Source organism: Pseudorasbora parva, chromosome 4, assembly GCF_024679245.1.
Source record: "Pseudorasbora parva isolate DD20220531a chromosome 4, ASM2467924v1, whole genome shotgun sequence".
Taxonomy (NCBI): Eukaryota; Metazoa; Chordata; class Actinopteri; order Cypriniformes; family Gobionidae; genus Pseudorasbora; species Pseudorasbora parva.
In genome coordinates, this window is record NC_090175.1 from 36,605,941 (window position 1) to 36,624,461 (window position 18,521).

At 37.9% G+C, this 18,521-nt stretch overlaps 1 protein-coding gene across 3 annotated transcripts in view; it reads left to right on the forward strand.

The window, feature by feature from the left end:
- trim2a (tripartite motif containing 2a) overlaps window positions 1–17,451 on the forward strand; it is a 51,495-nt gene extending 34,044 nt beyond the window's left edge. For all 3 annotated transcript variants that reach the window (XM_067441656.1, XM_067441657.1, XM_067441655.1), the window contains exons 5-12: window positions 6,466–6,646; window positions 9,589–10,315; window positions 12,257–12,360; window positions 12,504–12,671; window positions 12,854–13,022; window positions 14,015–14,085; window positions 15,438–15,578; window positions 15,786–17,451. In XM_067441656.1, coding sequence (XP_067297757.1) covers window positions 6,466–6,646; window positions 9,589–10,315; window positions 12,257–12,360; window positions 12,504–12,671; window positions 12,854–13,022; window positions 14,015–14,085; window positions 15,438–15,578; window positions 15,786–15,938 — 1,714 coding nt within the window. In that variant the 3' untranslated portion in view covers window positions 15,939–17,451. The remainder of the gene's footprint in view (window positions 1–6,465; window positions 6,647–9,588; window positions 10,316–12,256; window positions 12,361–12,503; window positions 12,672–12,853; window positions 13,023–14,014; window positions 14,086–15,437; window positions 15,579–15,785) is intronic.
- Window positions 17,452–18,521: the final 1,070 nt, after the last annotated feature.

Sequence of the window (18,521 nt, forward strand, 5' to 3'; positions counted from 1 at the left end):
GAACCTATTTATTATTTAACGTCCGTAAATTAAAACAGTGGACAGTATATTAGTTCATCATTTGTGTTCTGCATTGGGCTATGTGTAAATAATACGAAAATAAAAACTGCATGTAGGAGTGAAGAGGTTTGCTCCAGTCATGTAAACATTTTACTGCGATTAACTCCTTACTCTGATCATTGGAAAAAAGCGCATTATTGGTGTACATTAGGGATGTCAACGATTAATCGATGATCGATTAATTGTCGATAAGACATTTGATCGATAAGACTTATCGATCATCGATTAAGCAGGGTCATGCGCGTGCGTGCTGCTCAACCGCGAAACGGGAGGAAAAATGATGCGAGCGTGCCCGAGTTCTACTAGGGACCATTTTACAGCAGGAGTTACACCTTCATCATGACTGCAAGTTTGCATGTGCAGTCGCAGCCTTTTGTTTTGTGCAAATGTAAGTTGTAATATTGTGTTTATATTGTGCAGGCCTATCTATAGCTGATTTATCTCATTAGGATGCATTTGGTTAATCATTAACGTTAGAGGCGGTAGTTAAAGCATGGTGGTGATCAGCTTCAGCTCCAACAGCAATGCACAGCTAATAATGACTATTATTGGGACTGTCATTTTACACAACATTAATGAGAACACTAGTGTAATAAAACATTGTGATTGTTAATTATTTGGGTTTATTTGCCGTGTGTTTCATTACGTTGATCCAGGAAGAGCACATGCACAACACAGGGAACTACACTAACCTTTTCCACTGGTGGCACTTGCGCTACTAACTTTTTCAGTTACTGGCACAAAACATGATTTGGTCGCACAAATTATTTATAGTAAGCCTGGATAATAACAATAATGAAACTGTATTGCATACCGATGTGCTTTTTTTTTTACTTGCCATCTTTTAAACCACATGCCTTCTTGTTTTCTTTAACAATGGTTGGGATAGATTTATTGCAATAAAAAATACAGTACACAATAAAGTGCAAAATTAATTTCTTTTGCATTTCAACATGCTGTGGTGGGCACAGATGGGCAGACTCCTGAACTCTTAAGGAAAAATAAAATAAATATAATCCATAAAATAATAAGAAAAATACTATCATTGTGAAGCTTCAGTGCGTTTACATGGAGCACTATAATCGGTTTAAAAGTCCAATCCAAATGAAAATGCTCCATATACACACCTCAATCTGAATAAAAATGCCCAAACCGAATGAAATTGTAATCAGTTTGAGAGGGGTGGGATAAACCTTTTCATGAAATATGTAACCATGTTAAACGACCTGACCGGATTACTTTTCAGTGTGCGTCCTTATATGACGTGATACACAGCGCGCGCCTTCACTACTGACTGCGCGCCGCGCTCAAACGCAGGCTATAATGTTGAGAGGAAAGTTTATTTTTCTGAGGGGTAAACTTTTTATTTCTTAAGAACGTATGAAGATAATGTTGGAATAATGACAGACATAGCCTGGCTACATCCTCTCATCTTGACAGCGTTTGTCCCAGGCACTTTTTACTTTAACTGCGCCTGACAGAAGAATTTATTTTTTCTGAGATGATTATTACACTTTACAACAAATAAATAGCTTTTATAAAACCGTGTAAGTCCTGGTGGCTGTTGAGAGTTGCTATGGCATCCGTTAACACATTCAGCTGCTGGAGAGAAGCGTCGACATTTCTGAAGCGGCAGACAAACTGCTCTGTGATGATTGCGATTGAAAGTCAGCTCGGTTTAGATAACGTCTCATGTAAACAGTCCACTGAATCTTTCAATCATAATTATTTTAATTGGAATGACAAAAAAGTGTGCATGTAAACGTGGCGGCTAACGTTAATGATTCGTGTTTGAATTGTTTTGACGCAGTTACAAATTTGGACAGTCCTGCAAGCAATTGATGGCCCACAGAATTTACAGTACATACAGTGCATTGCTCCGTCTTGGTACCTTAACCACTGGTAACTTATTCTTCGAGCCACTGGTGTCGAAATTCATATGTCCGTTTCGTTTTTCCCGCGTGTGCTTTCCCTGACGAATCCCCTCAGCCACATCATTCCCACTCACAGGCTCCGTTTGACATGTCGCATCGACATCAAGTGATGGTTCTGTTCATAGACCGTAAAAATGTTACACTTGAACTTCCCTTCTTACAATACGAGTCAATTATCCGCTTAATTTCAACACGTACAGATTGTAACTTAGGCTATGTTGAGATATATATGCGATTGCTGTGTGTGTCTTAACGAGAGGTAGCCTATATTATTTTTAATCAACGTACGCCTCGCCTACATTTTGGGAGGGGGCGGGGGTCGCGGGGTTGAAGCCAACTTGATGTGTTGAATGCTCAGAGCACGTTATAAAATGTTTTCTTAAAATACACATTTCTGTATTAATAAATGCTCATAGTAAATCATAGTATATTGCCTAAAACATAAGGTAGGTAGGCTACAAAAATAATCAGTGATACATTTGCGACCCCATAGAAATTCGGGTCGCAATGGCATTTCAAAAGGTCGCATATGCGACCATTTTGGTCGCAGTGTAGTTCCCTGCAACATGAGTCACGCATTCTGACTCGCGCATGTAACTTAGTTCAAGTGCACTTGTGCATTCGCATCAGATTGTGCTGAAGTAATTTGTAATATTACATTTATTTTGTAACGTTATATATGTGATGAATCAGGATGCGTTTCTTTTAGTGAAATAAAACGCACTAGCAAGTGGCTTCAGTCAGTGATGGCTACCGGTTTTCATTCAGTGCTTCTGCTTTAGCGCATACAGAGCAATGCATAATAACTATGATTGGGACGATCATATTATATACCAGAAATGAGAACACTATTTTAATAAATGGTTGTAAAGTCATTGGGTTAAGGTGCCGTGTTAAGAGCGTTCTAGGAGGAGCGTGTGTACGCGTCTCCCATTCTGAATATGAATATCAGCAACTCAATTCAAGTTCACTTGTGCATTCGCAAAATTTTGTGTAGATATAATTTGTAATATTTTGTTAACTTTATATAAATCTGATTAATCTCATATAGGAAGCTTTTTGTTTAGTTAAATAATGCGCTAACAAAGAGATTCAGTGCCTTACCTTGCCTAACTTACCGGTTTTAATTCAGCGCATCCGCTTCAGCTCGCGCAGTTCAAACAGCAACGCACTAGAGTGCGGATCGGGCCGCATTTTTCTGTCCGAGCCCGACCCGCGTCCCACAGACCAGTAACCGAACCCGACCCGAGCCCGACAGGCATTAAAATATTTATGTCCGAGCCCGACAGTTAAAATCCATTTTTTTCCCCCTCATATACTAATGACACGCACGTTTGTTTGTGTGGAAAGTCCGCTTTTATTAAGCAACTGTAAGGAAGGCATTCTGAAATGTTTAACGTTACAGACGAGCGCATCAGCACGCGCATGGGGCATCAAACCTCACACAGAGCCCAATCAAATAGCCAACTGAAATTAAATGAACAAAGGTCTGCTAAAAATGGCCCAAGCTAACAGAACAAAACATTAACGTAACACAATTGACATGCTTATTGAAATGAAAGTCATCTTACCAATTTTGCCCGACCCGAACCCGAACGTCATTTCTAAATATCTGTCCGAACCCGGCCCGACCCGTCGGAACCCGTCGGGCTCGGGTCGGGTATCCATCCTCTACAACGCACGACTAATAATAACTATGATTGGGACTGTCACATTACATAACATTAATGAAAACAATATTTTAATAAATCGTTTTGAATTAATTGGGTTGAGGTGACGCTTCAGCACGTTGTTCTTGGAAGTGCGTCCACACATTCTGAATAACAGATCTGAGGCGGGGTTCGTGTTGTATTACAGGTTATATTTGGTTATTAAATAAGTAATTTAATTAAATTATAAATCCATTTGACTGTTTGTTACGATCTTCTATTTTTGAATATATCACATGATGTAGCATGTTGTATACATCTATATAATGTATCCGTTTCAAGTTTTACATTTAATTCAGTAATTCACACACTTTTCCAAAATATTCTAATTTTTGGAGACCTACCTATATAGAATGCATACGTGGAAATGGTTGTCTGGTTAGTTTGGCCATACCTTGACTATTTGGGGTCGATAAAGGCTGTAAATCGGTGGTAGGGTGCCTGCCATCAGTTGTTCTGCCTCCTCTGTCCAGAAGGCAAAGCGCTGCCCTAAGTTCTGCCCATGCCTATTTAAAAGTATGGTACTGTTAATGCAGCACAATTGTAAAGCAGACATTGCAAGCAATGTTTTAGTGCTTGAAATGTGTCCTACCTTGCGATCGAGAATTTCTCCAGGATCTGGAGACACCACCACTTCCGAATAGATGGTATGTCAGTCTGTAATATACATGTAATATTGGAGTCTTGCATTGTTTGTTTATTAACATTCTTGGATACATACATTACATGAACTACAACTTACATCCAAAAAGTGAAACATGGCACCAGTACAGATGCAGAGGGCATACTGTTAAAGAGAAAAATAATGACTTTCTGTGATAGACAAACAATGTTTTTACAAAATGAATGCACTTTTTGTAACACATCACTTGAAGATATTAAACATTTATTTTTTGTATTGCCCTTTTTCTATTTCATTTTGGACTGACTTTAAAATAGATATTCCTAAAATTACTATTCTGCCCATTACTCCTAGCTGCTGCTACCCGTCTCCACTCACTTACCTCTTATAGCAAAATTTTTAGCCATGCGTGAGACCTTCTTCTTCAACGCCGCATCCACTAGCCCGTAAACCAAATATCGCTGAACGGCATCGTAAAGGGCAAACTTCTCTGTTTTTCCTCTGAACTCCATTTTCATTCTATAAGAAAAAATTTTTTTTTTCTGTCAGAAACCCTTCTCTGACACCAAATCCTGTCAGAAAATATTACATGCTACTGTCATTTCTTCACAACTTTATAAAAATCATGTATGCAATATGAAATAAGGTGAACAATTACTTTTAAAAAACAAATTTCTGTCAGAAACCCTTCTCTGACACCAAATCCTGTCAGAAAATATTACATGCTACTGTCATTTCTTCACAACTTTATAAAATCATGTAATCAATGTAACCTCTGTTGTCAGCGTCATCTAGGCCTTATCACTTTATTTTTATTAGATTTCTTTTTTAGTCGTGAAGTTAGTTATAATATTTAAACAGTTTGTGCAAAAATAAAAAGTTACTCACCTCTGGAAATAGGCTTACTTTGTTGCCGAGTTGTTGCTGAGTGGATGATTTGCGGGGGGCAGTGGTATTAAACTTGACAGCAGTCCAATCAGCCAATATCTCCAAGGCACATGATGACAAGATGGTAACCTCTGGCCAATGATTTTATGATTTTCAATGATTTGACCCCAAACCCTCCCACCGAGCTCCTACTCATACATGCTCCACTCGCCCATAGTCATACTTTGTAATTAACAACAATAATAATAAACATAAAAAAAAAAATCGCCCATAGTCTGCAGCCAGACGCTTCTCTTTTCTTTTGCTGTGAGTGAATGAAAGTCTCGTGGTATAAATATGCGCATGCGTGGAACAGATCGTGCAGTGTCGTAAATCGTTGCAAAACAGTATTTTCATTTGCGCATGCGCATTTTCTAAAGAGTCTACTACGCATGCGTAGAACGGATCGTGCAGGTGGAACGGATCGTGTACCGACAGTGCCCATGCTGACCCCTGTCCACCAACGAAAGCGCCAACAGTGAGCATCTGAGCATCAGAACTGGAAAAAAATATTATTATGATTTAAAATAACTGTTTTCTATTTAAATATATTTAAATATATTATTTATTCCTGTGATGCAAAGCTGAATTTTAAGCATCATTACTCCAGACTTCAGTGTCACATGATCCATCAGAAATAATTTAAGTATGCTGATTTGCTGCTCAAGAAATATTTATTATTATCAATTAAAATCTTTTGTAGAGTCCGCAGGATCACGACTAAAAAACACAGTTTGAACATACAAACCACAGTGATGGGAACACAAAAAGAAGAAGAAAAATTTGCTTTCAATTACCGAAAAATACCAAAAGGCAGAGCAGTGGGTTCCCAGGACCACAACTGAAAACCACAAGAATCAGCTTGTTTGAACGATATGCTGTGATGCTATTCTGCCCATACTTCTGTTTGTTTTTGTTTTTTTAGCAGGGGTGTTTAATCCTAGTCCTGGAGGGTCAATGGCCTGTATAGTTTAACTCCTTTTAAATTTCTATTAATCCTGAAAACCTTGATTAATCTGTTAATTAACTTGGTCAATCTGTGTTTAATTTGGGTTGGAGCTAAACACTGCAGGACAGTTGCCATCTAAGAACAGGACGGGACAACCCTGCTTTATAGGTTTAATGACTTTAAATAATTCTAAAATGTGGAAAATAGCACAAAAAAAATGGCAAAGAAAGAGTATATTTAAAATAAGTAACTTCTATTCCTTAGGCTGCCAGAAATTGACTCTGCGCTGGAGGTTCTGTCTGAGATTTTGCTGCAGCTGAGCAATCAGAAGAGTTCAATAGAAGAAGTTATTCATGCTACTTTTGAGGAACTTCAGAAGACCCTCAATGTAAGGAAGAGTGTTCTGCTGATGGAGCTGGAGGTCAACTATGGACTCAAACAGAAGGCTAGTACACTTATCTAGAGGCTATCATTTTTAAAATGACATCATTGGTTCTTACCATCATATCTTTGCAACATTTTAAATGTTTAAACAATGTTAAAATGGCCTTAAATGTTCAATATACTCATGGAAAAGATTTTTTTTTTTTTCTCTTTGGTTGAAATGCCTGAGCAGCACTATACTGTTATCAAACATCCCGATGTGTCTATGCGAAATTACCCCAAAAAATTGTTTTACCTTTTTTTTTTTTTTTTTTTTGCTTCATTAGAGTGTGATGACACTTGGTGACTTTTTGTTGCATTAGCTATGTGAACACAGAAAAAAAATGGACATGATTCGGATATGTTAAAGGGTCAACAAAAAAGTCAAACTTGGCTCCTTCATAGTCAAAAATGGTACTTAGGAAATGAATAAGAAATATCAACCAATCAATCAATCAACTTTATTTATATAGCGCTTTTACAATCACGATTGTTTCAAAGCAGCTTCACAGTGTCAAACAGGATAATATTGCAACGAAATTAGACTTGGCTGTACAGTCGTTCTGGAGACAACAGTGATGTTATCAGCTCATTTCAATTTATCATATAGCGAAAATGTTGGCAGATCAATATTATAGTTTATAGAATTAAATAAGACCTAATTAATTAATTTTATTTGTATATTTAGTTGAATATCTTGGTTCATAATTTTAGTGTCAAATATGAAATGAATGGTACAACAAATGTTTAACACCTTTAGATGGCACTGTTCTCACTTTAAAAAAAAAAAGGATTTTAAAGGCCTTCACTATAAAAAAAATTATGTGAAATATTGCTTTTATTAAAAGAAAACCAATTAAACAAAATAAAATTATTATATTATATTATAATGGAAAAAATACCTCTTAATGTTTTTATAAATATTTCATAGTATTATAAAATCCCCTTAAAATTCTAATAATCAAAAAAATATTATTGGGCAAAAATATATTACATTGATTTTCCTGGAAAAAAGGTTACATTTCAAGGCTTCAGTCACTTTTGACCAAGAAGGAGCCAAGTGTGACTCCAAAATGAAGAGAGTCAGAGGGTTAAAGAAAGCCAATAGAGGGTTAATATACTGTATTAACCATGAAAACAAAGTCGTTTTCAGTTAGAATCACAACTTTAATTTCTAAAGCAGCTCTCCAGTGTGTTCATGTTATAGTCATGTCTGACCTCAACAAAACTTGAACAAAAGAAATTAACTAGAGAAGATTTCCCCATCAAAGAAGGCACAGTCACCACAGATCACACCTACTGTATTTATCAGGCTACATAATCGCCATGGACCAATGGTAGTTTGAAGGTGTTTATTAGCCAGAGCTAACTTATTTAGAAGGTTCACTTTAGACAGCTGTTTCGAACTCCTGAAACAAACAACAAACTAACTTTTTTTCTGATCTTGATAGAGATTGTATAGATTTATAACCTACACAAAGTACAAGTATATCGTTCTTCACAGTTTCAGAATATTTCTTCAGTTACGGTATCACCATATTCAGATTTCCTTGCTCAATATTGAATTGAAATTTTACATACCTGCCTCTTTCTTATTAAGTGGGCAGATCTCGACCCAAATTAGGATAGACTTGTTTATTCTCCGCAGTCTGCACTGTTATTTTGCACACATGCAAGATCTTGGCTCCTCCCATATCAGTCACACTATCTTGCTGTGGTGAATGATTAATCAAATTCAAAACTCTGCACATGCTTCTGTGTGTGTCTGACATCAGTCCTGGCAGCTGGCAGTGCGTCACATGGGAATGATTCATCTGGAAGAACCAGACCAACAACAGAGTCAGCCTTTAAACACAAAGTAAACAAAGGCAGCACAGCTAGTCGCTAGCAGGTACAGATAGTTTGAGGCATTGGAATGGAAGAGGACTGTGATAAACAAGTTGAGGTGAGGTAAGATTCTGAATTCAAACTTTTGTGAAGTTTAGAATCGGTTTTAGAATCTTTGTTTTTAGAATCAAACTGTCAAGATTTCCCTCATTTTATATTATTTTATGACCGTTGTAGTTTATGACTGAACATGATAGATTTATCAAAGCATGGATCTGTCAGCGTTGAGTACATTTGGTCCTTGTCATGTTAGTCTGACTGATCCACCAGACCTTTTTTTCTTTGATAGAATAGCTTCATAAGTACTAGATTTGGTAAATGACTACCTGTTGTGCATATCAGGAATAGATGTTCATTTAGAGGGGACTTTTGTATTGTCCAGTACATGCTTTAAGCACTGGTTAAAGGTGCCCTATGTAGTATTTTTGCAGTAAAATATCCAAAAACCATCAGGCCAGTGTTGTATATTTTTTCAGTTGAGTTCTTACAATATCCCAAATGTTTCCAACTATTTGAAAATTGTGAGAAAATTGCTATTTTTACCAAGGAACCGGGATCGTCTGAGGGAGTCGCCTGTCAATTGTGGCATATCTGTGGTATATCTGAGAGAACGCACAGAATAATGTCATAACTTCATTTTAAACACACTTAAATGTATCTAATATGATAAATAGAGCTGCGTTACCTCATGACCAGAAAAGCGGAAATGGCGCCGGCGACTGTGACCGTGGCATAATAAAAGTCCGCTGCTCGCGATGCATGTGTTGCGAAACAATCGCTCCAGCAACCTTGCTCAGCTCCACAACACTCTGTCTTGCTCTGCTTCACACTACAGTAACGTTAATGACTGAATCCATGAACATGATTTCTGCCCGTGTCCTATTTCCCTCCAGCTGTGAGGTGAAGACCACATGTCCCAAGATTCTGCGCTCAAATTTGGCATCATCAAACTATGCCTTTGGTTTTAATTGGCGCCCTCTAGCAGATGGAAATGTTACATGCTGCAGCTTTAACTGCTAAGTGCTAACATTTGTTTGTTTACACAGACATTGATATATAATTTGTATGTCATTGCAGGTGTTGCAAGCTCAACTGGAGTCGTTGCTGCAGGGGCAGGAGGGCATACGCAGCAGCTGCAGTTTCACCGAGCAGGCTCTTAATCACGGCTCGGAAGCTGAGGTCCTATTGGTCAAGAAGCAGATGAGCGAGCGTCTTGATGAGCTGGCCAGTCAGGTGCTCCCACTTAGGCCAGAGGAGAACAACCAGCTGGACTTTCTGGTGGAGATCGAGGGTCTTCGCAAATCCATCCACAACCTTGGTGCTATATTAACCACCAATGCTGTAGCCGCAGAAACTGTCGCCACCGGTGAAGGCCTGAGGCACTGCATCGTGGGGCAGCTAACCTCTGTGACCATAACAACAAAAGACAGAGACGGCGGATTGTGCCGGACAGGAAATGCTCTGCTCATAGCTGATCTTTCTGCCTCTGATGGCACCATAGTAGGGCAAGGCGAAGTCACAGATCATAAAAATGGCACTTATGAGTTTGTATACAGGGTCCCGTGTGAGGGCCGCTTTACACTCTCACTAAAGCTCTATGATCAGCATATTAAAGGCAGCCCATTCAGCATACGTGCCAACAAAATGACAGACATCTCCCTGACTGCAGACGGAGGCAAGAAACGCCTCAAATCTCCAGGAAGCAGCCATGTGAAACAGCGTGCCTTCAAGCGCCCTGCCAGCATGTACAGCACCGGCAAACGGAAAGAAAACCCAATTGAAGATGACCTCATGTTCCGAATCGGTATGATGTGCACAAATTCTATTTGTCTGAATCCTGTCCTAACAGATTGCATAAGAATTTAACACTACTACAGTCAGGTGACTGTAAATGGGGATTGCTTTTATTAGCGAAAAAATTATAGTTTGATCAAAGTGTAAAGAGGAACAAAGAGGAATTTTTATTTTTGTAAAAAAAAAAAAGATGACAGTGAAACCTACACTTACGCACTTTTGCTGACAAAAGTGCTCTTTGTTATAGAGCAATAGCTTTTAAATTTCCAGGTGTTTTGTGGATCTTATGGTTAGTATGTGTATATTATAAATCTGTACTCTTAAAAGTGCACTATGTAGTATTTTTCAGTAAAATATCCAAAAACCACTAGGTCACTGTTATATATTTTGTTCAGTTGAGTTCTTACAATATCCCAAATGTTTCCAACTATTTGTAAATTGTGAGAAAATTGCCAGTTTAACCAAGGACCGAGACGTCTGATCATAGTGTCTTGAGGGAGTCGCCTGTCAATTGCGTCATATCAGCGTTACCCTCGGTTTCCAGTTTTATTTGGCATAGAAATACTTTACTCTTAGCAGTGTGCAACAAATGTCACAGCAGCCACTGAGCGAACGCACAGAGTAACGTCATAACATCATTTTCAATACACTCAAATGTATCTTATATGATAAACAGAGCTGCCTCACCTCATACTCATGACCGGAAAAGCGGAAATGGTGCCGGCGACTGTCCCGTCCCGTCATAATAAAAGTCCAACTGCTCGCGAGGGGTGTGTTGTCTATCTCATTAACAATCGCTCCAGTGGCCTTGCTCAGCTCCCCAACACTCTGTGCTTCACACTACAGTAATGTTAATAACCACATCCATGAACATGATTTCTGCCCGAGTCCTATTTTCCACCAGCTGTGAGGTGAAGACCACATGTCCCAAGATGTACGCCTTTTTTTTGAATAGGCGCCTAGAGGTGGGCAGATCGATTCTAATATCGATACCAACGTTGGTATTGGTATTGATCGATACCAACGTGAAAATATCGATACTTAAGTTTCAGTTTCTCTCGTTTTGCGACCTGGCTGTGTTTGTCAAAATGCTGCTGCTGTCACAGAGCAGAGGAAGCTCTCAAGAGAATGTGCTGCTCGTGCTCGACACTGCTCTCCTCCCCCTCTCCTGTTTTGTACCGTCACGTGACTCACCACTAGCGCTACCACCAGCAGTCAGGCGCGCGCGCCGCTCAGCCGCGCATTTTAATTTTCAGCATTATATCGGATTAGAAGGAGAATTTGTTTTACATTTTTTATATTTATTGTGAAGTAAAACTTTGTGACTTTGTTTATTTAAGAAAAAATCCTGAAAAGAAGTGCACAAAAGAGGAGAAACAGTTTTTGTTAACATGCCACTTGAAAAGAGAATTTGTTTTTACATTTTTTATATTTGTGAAGTAATCATTTTGTAACTTTGTTTATTTAAATAAAACAGAAGTAACCAAAAGTTGTTTCTGAACAAAAGCTTTTGTAGTACTGATTAATAACCCAAAATGCAAATCACAAAAACAAATTAAAAGTCATGAAAATTCATTTAGATTTAGGTTGAAGACGCATCCACCTTAATTATTAAAAAGTATCGGTATTGGTATCGGTATCGGCGATACTGGCCCTGTATTTACTTGGTATCGGATCGATACCAAATCTAGCGGTATCGCACACCTCTATAGGCGCCCTCTATCGCCCTCTATGTTGCATAGTGCACCTTTAAGAAACAATTGAATATCCAATATTGGCAGATTATAAAAAATAAAAAAGTAACATCAGTTCTGGATGAATGTCTTTAGGAACACAAAATTACAATAATCCAGCATTTATTTTATCCTAAATGAAAAATGTAATTTTGTATGGATGTAATCCATCCATATTATTTTATTTTATTTTATTTTATTTTATTTTTGTCTCAAAGGAACAAAAGGCAGAAATAAGGGGGAGTTCACCAATCTGCAGGGAGTTGCTGCTTCTTCTGTTGGAAAGGTCCTGATAGCAGACAGTAACAATCAGTGTGTTCAGGTATACACTTCTACAGCTGTATCTTTTTACTGCCATTCTGTTGGTTGCTTAATGCCCTTTTAATTTAAATGAAAGAAACATTTACATTTAGAAGGATGTGTGTCAAACTTTGTTTTTTAAGATGTAAAGTGTTTCATTTGTAGATATTTTCAAATGATGGACAATTTAAAAGTCGCTTTGGAGTGAGGGGGCGATCACCAGGACAACTTCAAAGGCCAACTGGTGTCGCTGTGCACCCCAATGGTGACATCATCATCGCTGACTATGATAACAAATGGGTCAGCATTTTCTCAAATGATGGCAAGTTTAAGGTATCTGCATCTGTTTTTTATTTTAAAAAAAATTATTAGACATTTTTTACTTTTAATAATGTATGGTAAATAGATTATGGTAAATACTTGTTAGTATCAGAAATCTTCGCTATTGTCATGTTTTTTATAAATACAATATTTTCCAGGAGGTTGAATTTTGACACTTTCCTGTCTTTTTTCAGACTAAAATCGGCTCAGGGAAGCTCATGGGTCCTAAGGGGGTATCGGTTGATAGAAATGGCCACATCATTGTGGTTGACAATAAATCTTGCTGCGTCTTCATTTTCCAGCCCAATGGGAAACTTGTCTCCAAGTTTGGCAACCGAGGCAATAGTGACAAGCAATTTGCAGGTACTTACCTTGGTTACATACTTTGTTACTGCATTTATTCAGCCTTCACATGCTATCCTAATTATTTGAAGTTTCCTAGTCAGAAATTGGACATGACTGGCCTCGTAAAACTAATTTTGATACCTTAAGCCGGGGGCACGCTAAAATCTAAAAAGGCTACTTTTTTTGTGTGCCTTGACTATCGTACAGTCTGACATTAAGGAAAACTGAGATCTTACAGTGTGACATGGCTTACATCGGGGATCATGTTCATACAATCTGACAAGCAACATTCGCAAATGATTTTGAAAATTCGCAGTATGCATGACCCATAAGTTTAAGAATTGGGCAGGCCATACGTTTCATTAGTTTTTCCCATAACTTTATTTTGCCATTATAGCCATTTGATGCATATTGTATGCATTTTGCACAGCGAAAATAGCACTTATTTGAAAGAATTTGCTGAATCTAGATAGCCTGATGAATATATACAATAGCATAGGTAATATTTCTGTAGTGATGATGCTACATTTCTACATTTTAGCTTTAATAAAATTTCACAAATAGGCAAGAATGAACTTGTTGTCTTCGACAATTCTTATTATTTCTGACACAACAGCACTACACACTCACACTTAACACAACGCAGTCATAATTACAACTTCAGAAGTATGAATTTGAAAATTTCAGATAACACATGAAGGCAGCGTTAATCTAACGCCCATGCGCTTGCTGAAATTGCTTCAGCCTTCAGCTCATTCAGTATCTAAAACAGTGTTTTCAATAGCTTATTTTTTAACCAAAAGGAAAAGCTAACCACGCATCATAAATGTTATGGCGATTATGTAACCGGGCACTTTTATGGGACACTTAATGGCAAAAAAAAGATTATGAAAAAATTTAAAAATAAGAGGCAAATTGTTGAAAAACAACAGTGCCTCTTATTGAGTAGACCAGTGGGATAAGAGCTTTAGTTTACCAAAAGTTGAAATCTTTTTCTTTCCTTTCCATAGGTCCCCACTTTGCAGCAGTGAATCAAAATAATGAAATAATTGTGACGGATTTTCATAATCATTCTGTAAAGGTAAAATATTGTAGTAAAAATATTGAAATGCAAACTAATAAGATGTACAGATCAGGCATAACATTATGACCGCTGACAGGTGAAGTTAATAACACTGATTATCTCTTCATCACGGCACCTGTTAGTGAGTGGGATATATTAGGCAGCAAGTGAACATTTTGTCCTCACAGTTGATGTGTTTGAAGCAGGAAAAATGGGCAAGCGTAAGGATTTGAACGAGTTTGACAAGGACCAAATTGTGATGGCTAGATGACTGGGTCAGAGCATCTCCAAAACTGCAGCTCTTGTGGGGTGTTCCCGGTCTGCAGTGGTCAGTATCTATCAAAAGTGGTCCAAGGAAGGAACAGTGGTGAACCGGACAGGGTCATGGGCGGCCAAGGCTCATTGATGCACGTGGGGAGCGAAGGCTGGCTCGTGTCCGACCAAACAGACGAGCTACTGTAGCTCAAATTGCTCAAGAGGTTAATGCTGGTTCTGATAGAAAGGTGTCAGAAAACACAGTACATCACAGTTTGTTGCATATGGCGCTGCATAGCCGCAGAACAGTCAGGATCGCTGAAAGCACCAACAGTGAGCCAAGAGCATCAGAATTAGGAGCAATGGAAGAAGGTGGCCTGGTCTGATGAAATACATTTTCTTTTACATCATATGGGTGGCTGGGCACGTGTGCGTCACTTACCTGGGGAACAAATGGCACCAGGATGCACTATGGGAAGAAGGCAAGCTGGCGGAGGCAGTGTGATGCTTTGGACAATGTTCTGCTGGGAAACCTTGGGTTTTCATGTGGATGTTACTTTGACATGTACTACCTGCATAAGCATTGTTGCAGACCATGTACACCCTTCCATGGAAACAGTATTCCCTAGTGGCTGTGGCCTCTTTCAGCAGGATAATGCGCCTGCCACAAAGCAAAAAGTTTGAGGTGTTGACTTGGTCTCCAATTCCCTAGATCTCAATCTAATTGAGCATCTGTGCGTATGCTGAACAAACAAGTCTGATCCATGGAGGCCCCATCTCACAACTCTGACTTAAAAGATCTGCTGCTAACATCTTGGTGCCAGATACCACAGCACACTTTCAGGGGTCTAGTGGAGTCCATGCCTCAACGGGTCAGAGCTATTTTGGCAGCAAAAGGGGGACCATATTAGGAAGGTGGGCATAATGTTATGCCTGATCAGTGTATTGCCATGTCATATTTGTCAAATGCGTTGTCTAAATTCAGTTAGCCACGCACCATTGTGGTTACTTATTGAAAAACAGCTCATTCATACGTGTTAAAAGGCAGTCAAAAACATCTTTCTTTTTAAATATTGACGTGTTAATGCAGATCAAATTGTGTCATCAAATTGCAGGTGTTCAGTCCAGAGGGGGAGTTTTTACTGAAGTTTGGGTCGAATGGAGAAGGAAATGGACAGTTTAACGCACCGACAGGTGTGGCGGTAGATGCCAATGGAAATATTATAGTGGCAGACTGGGGCAACAGCAGGATACAGGTACAGGCTTAGACCACCTGAATATTTCGCAAAATATTTCTGATTGATTCACCTAAAACTTTTTGTTGGGGCTACCAAAGTAAACATAAACTTATGAGATTATTTAAATATGCTGTGTGCTGACTGGCTGTACACATATATCTTAGTCATGTAAGGTAAAAAACTGCAGATTTAACATCTTTATATCATCCATCTATGGAACTCCAGGTGTTTGACAGCAGTGGATCCTTCTTGTCCTATATCAACACCTCCGCAGACCCTCTGTATGGCCCGCAAGGACTGGCTCTCACCTCTGATGGCCATGTTGTGGTGGCAGACTCTGGGAACCACTGTTTCAAAGTATACCGTTATCTACAATAGCACTTATTCCTTAAAGCTGCTGCCCTCGTGCCAAATGGGACCCGCATATTGCATTGAAATTGTCGCCGTAGCCTTGTTTGTGACACCCTCACCTTGGAGAGAACTACAAACTGAAGGAAATGAGATCCTGTACCATGATCATAAAGGTCTGAAAACCTAAAAACATTGGTTTTGCAATTCAAAGGAATAGTTCACCCATAATATAAATTCTGTCTTTCACTCTTTTTGTTGATCTAAATCCATATTCATTTCTTTTTTCCCCACTGAACATAAAAGGCACATGTTTAATACAGGCCAAATGTGCTCTATATTCCAAGCCATAAGAAAAAGATTCCGAAACTTGTTAAAATAACTGAAATGTGTTATTCATTGAAAATCATCCATTCCACCCACTGTAATCCATTCCATCTTTTGTGCTCCATGGAAGAAAGTTACGATTATTTGGAGCTCCACGAGGGTGAGTAAATGATAACAGAAATGTCATTTTTTGATTGAAAATGGCCCTTTAAGAATGAAACTGTGTAGATTTAGGTTATGCCGTTCTTCACTTTTGACTCAAAAACTGCTATACATAGGGGAAGCGTTCATGTTTCTACTGCGGGAATCTGAATGTTCTTGTTTCAACACTCAGATGATTAAAAAGGGAACTCTCCAAAAAATTGGCATGTATAAGAATGCAAGTGATCCGATTCCAAACTGCTATTCAATTATATATACATATATTAAACATAACACAAATAATTCTCTATGGTGGGCCAGTATCAGCAATATTTGGCCAGAGTTGTTTAAAAGAGATGTCAGTAATATTTATATTTATAACTTACCACAATATATGTGCTTCTCTGATCATGACTGTGATGTGCACAACTGTGGTTGGTACAATGTTTGTATAATGTAATTACTGTACATCTCTGTAATCACTTTAACCTATAATATGCAAGAAACAAATCACGATGTTGTTTAGATAAACAAAAAATTCATTTTTAATATCACTGCACTGTTGCATTCAATTTCATTTATAAAAGATGCTAAATGATTTCTCTTGTTAATTTGTGCCATTTAGAGAATTGACCAGAAATAAAATCAGTGATGTGTGATTCACCCAATGCACTTTGTGATCTAGTAACACAAAAAACATGTATAGTGCTAATATTAAAGAATCCCTGGTTTAATGTTTATCAGATGATGTGTATTAATTAGTGATCATGTGTTGTGAGATTGGTTATTTTGTGTTGTTGACAAATCATGTTTATACTCAATGAAAAAGTGCCCTGGATTCATTTCAAGTGTACTCATGCCAAACCGGTAAATTCAGAAAGTGCATCTTCCTCGTCTCACTGTACGTCTGTTTTCCTGTACAGTCCTGTTGTCATACACATGGAACTAGTGTTGCTTGTTTGCACAGAAAAACAATATATAATATCACATACATTCCAAAATGTTTCTCTCCCCTTTATGCCCACAAATCACACATTTTTGTAGCATAGCAATAAAGCTTGAACCTTGAAAACTCCTTTGCTGTGTTAACTTTATGCTTTTTTTGTGGCATTAAACACCAATTATGTTTGTTTTAGCACCACATTCAGATGAGCAGTGGTATATTTGCACAGCACATGAATGAACATTGCGTTATTGGAGCTGTTCTGAATATATAGAACCTCAGATGGAAACAGAAGACATAGTAAGGTTACACTTTATTCTAATGGTCCACTTTGGAACTTCATCAATTTACTCTTATTAAAGTATTAGTTGAGTATTAGAAGACTGTTAGGGGTATGGCTTAGTAAAATCGTTGACATGTAGTTGCAGCGGTAATTATAATTCATAGCATGCCTGAAGTGGACCATCGAAATCAAGTATTACCCATCATAAACCCTCGCAGCTTCACTGTGTTCTTACTATGTGGACTCACGTAGTAAGTTGGAGCACACTGTAAACCCTACCGCTCAGAATAATTGATTGTTCTGAGTAGAGCCAACTCAAACTAAACAAATTAACCTGAGTGTTTTGTACTTTACTTTTATGAACACGTTTCTTTTCATTTTGCAAAACTTAAATTTAACTGAAACTGGTCTGTGATTTCTATTTCCCAGCATGCTTTGCTACGACACTCAAAAGGGACAGTAAATGGCAAAATTAAGTGTTACATAGTTTTTTGTGCAAGATTAACATTAAAGTGAGAGATCTAGTGTTTTATCCATTTAGAGAAAGCATATTATAATCTCACAACTATATTTGTTATGTTTTAGCTTGAAATTCCCCTGATGTCCTTTCAATGATTTTTGCAGTGTCCATTTTTGAAGTGAACAGATTTTTTTATAAAACAATTTTATAAAATCTAAGTCACCTTATCTAGATTATGTTAATTTCTAAATCTAAATGCTTCAACAATAATTTTTATTAGAAAATGTGTTATTTTGTTCAATGTCTGTAAAATCTATGAACTATATTCTCTACGTTGTCTGATAGCATTTCTTCCTTTCACTGTCATGATCTTAATAGCATGTTAGAGTATTTAAACAGGTCTTTTAATAAAGTTAAGTTATTAAATTACTTTAAAGTAATTCACAACACAGAGTCAAA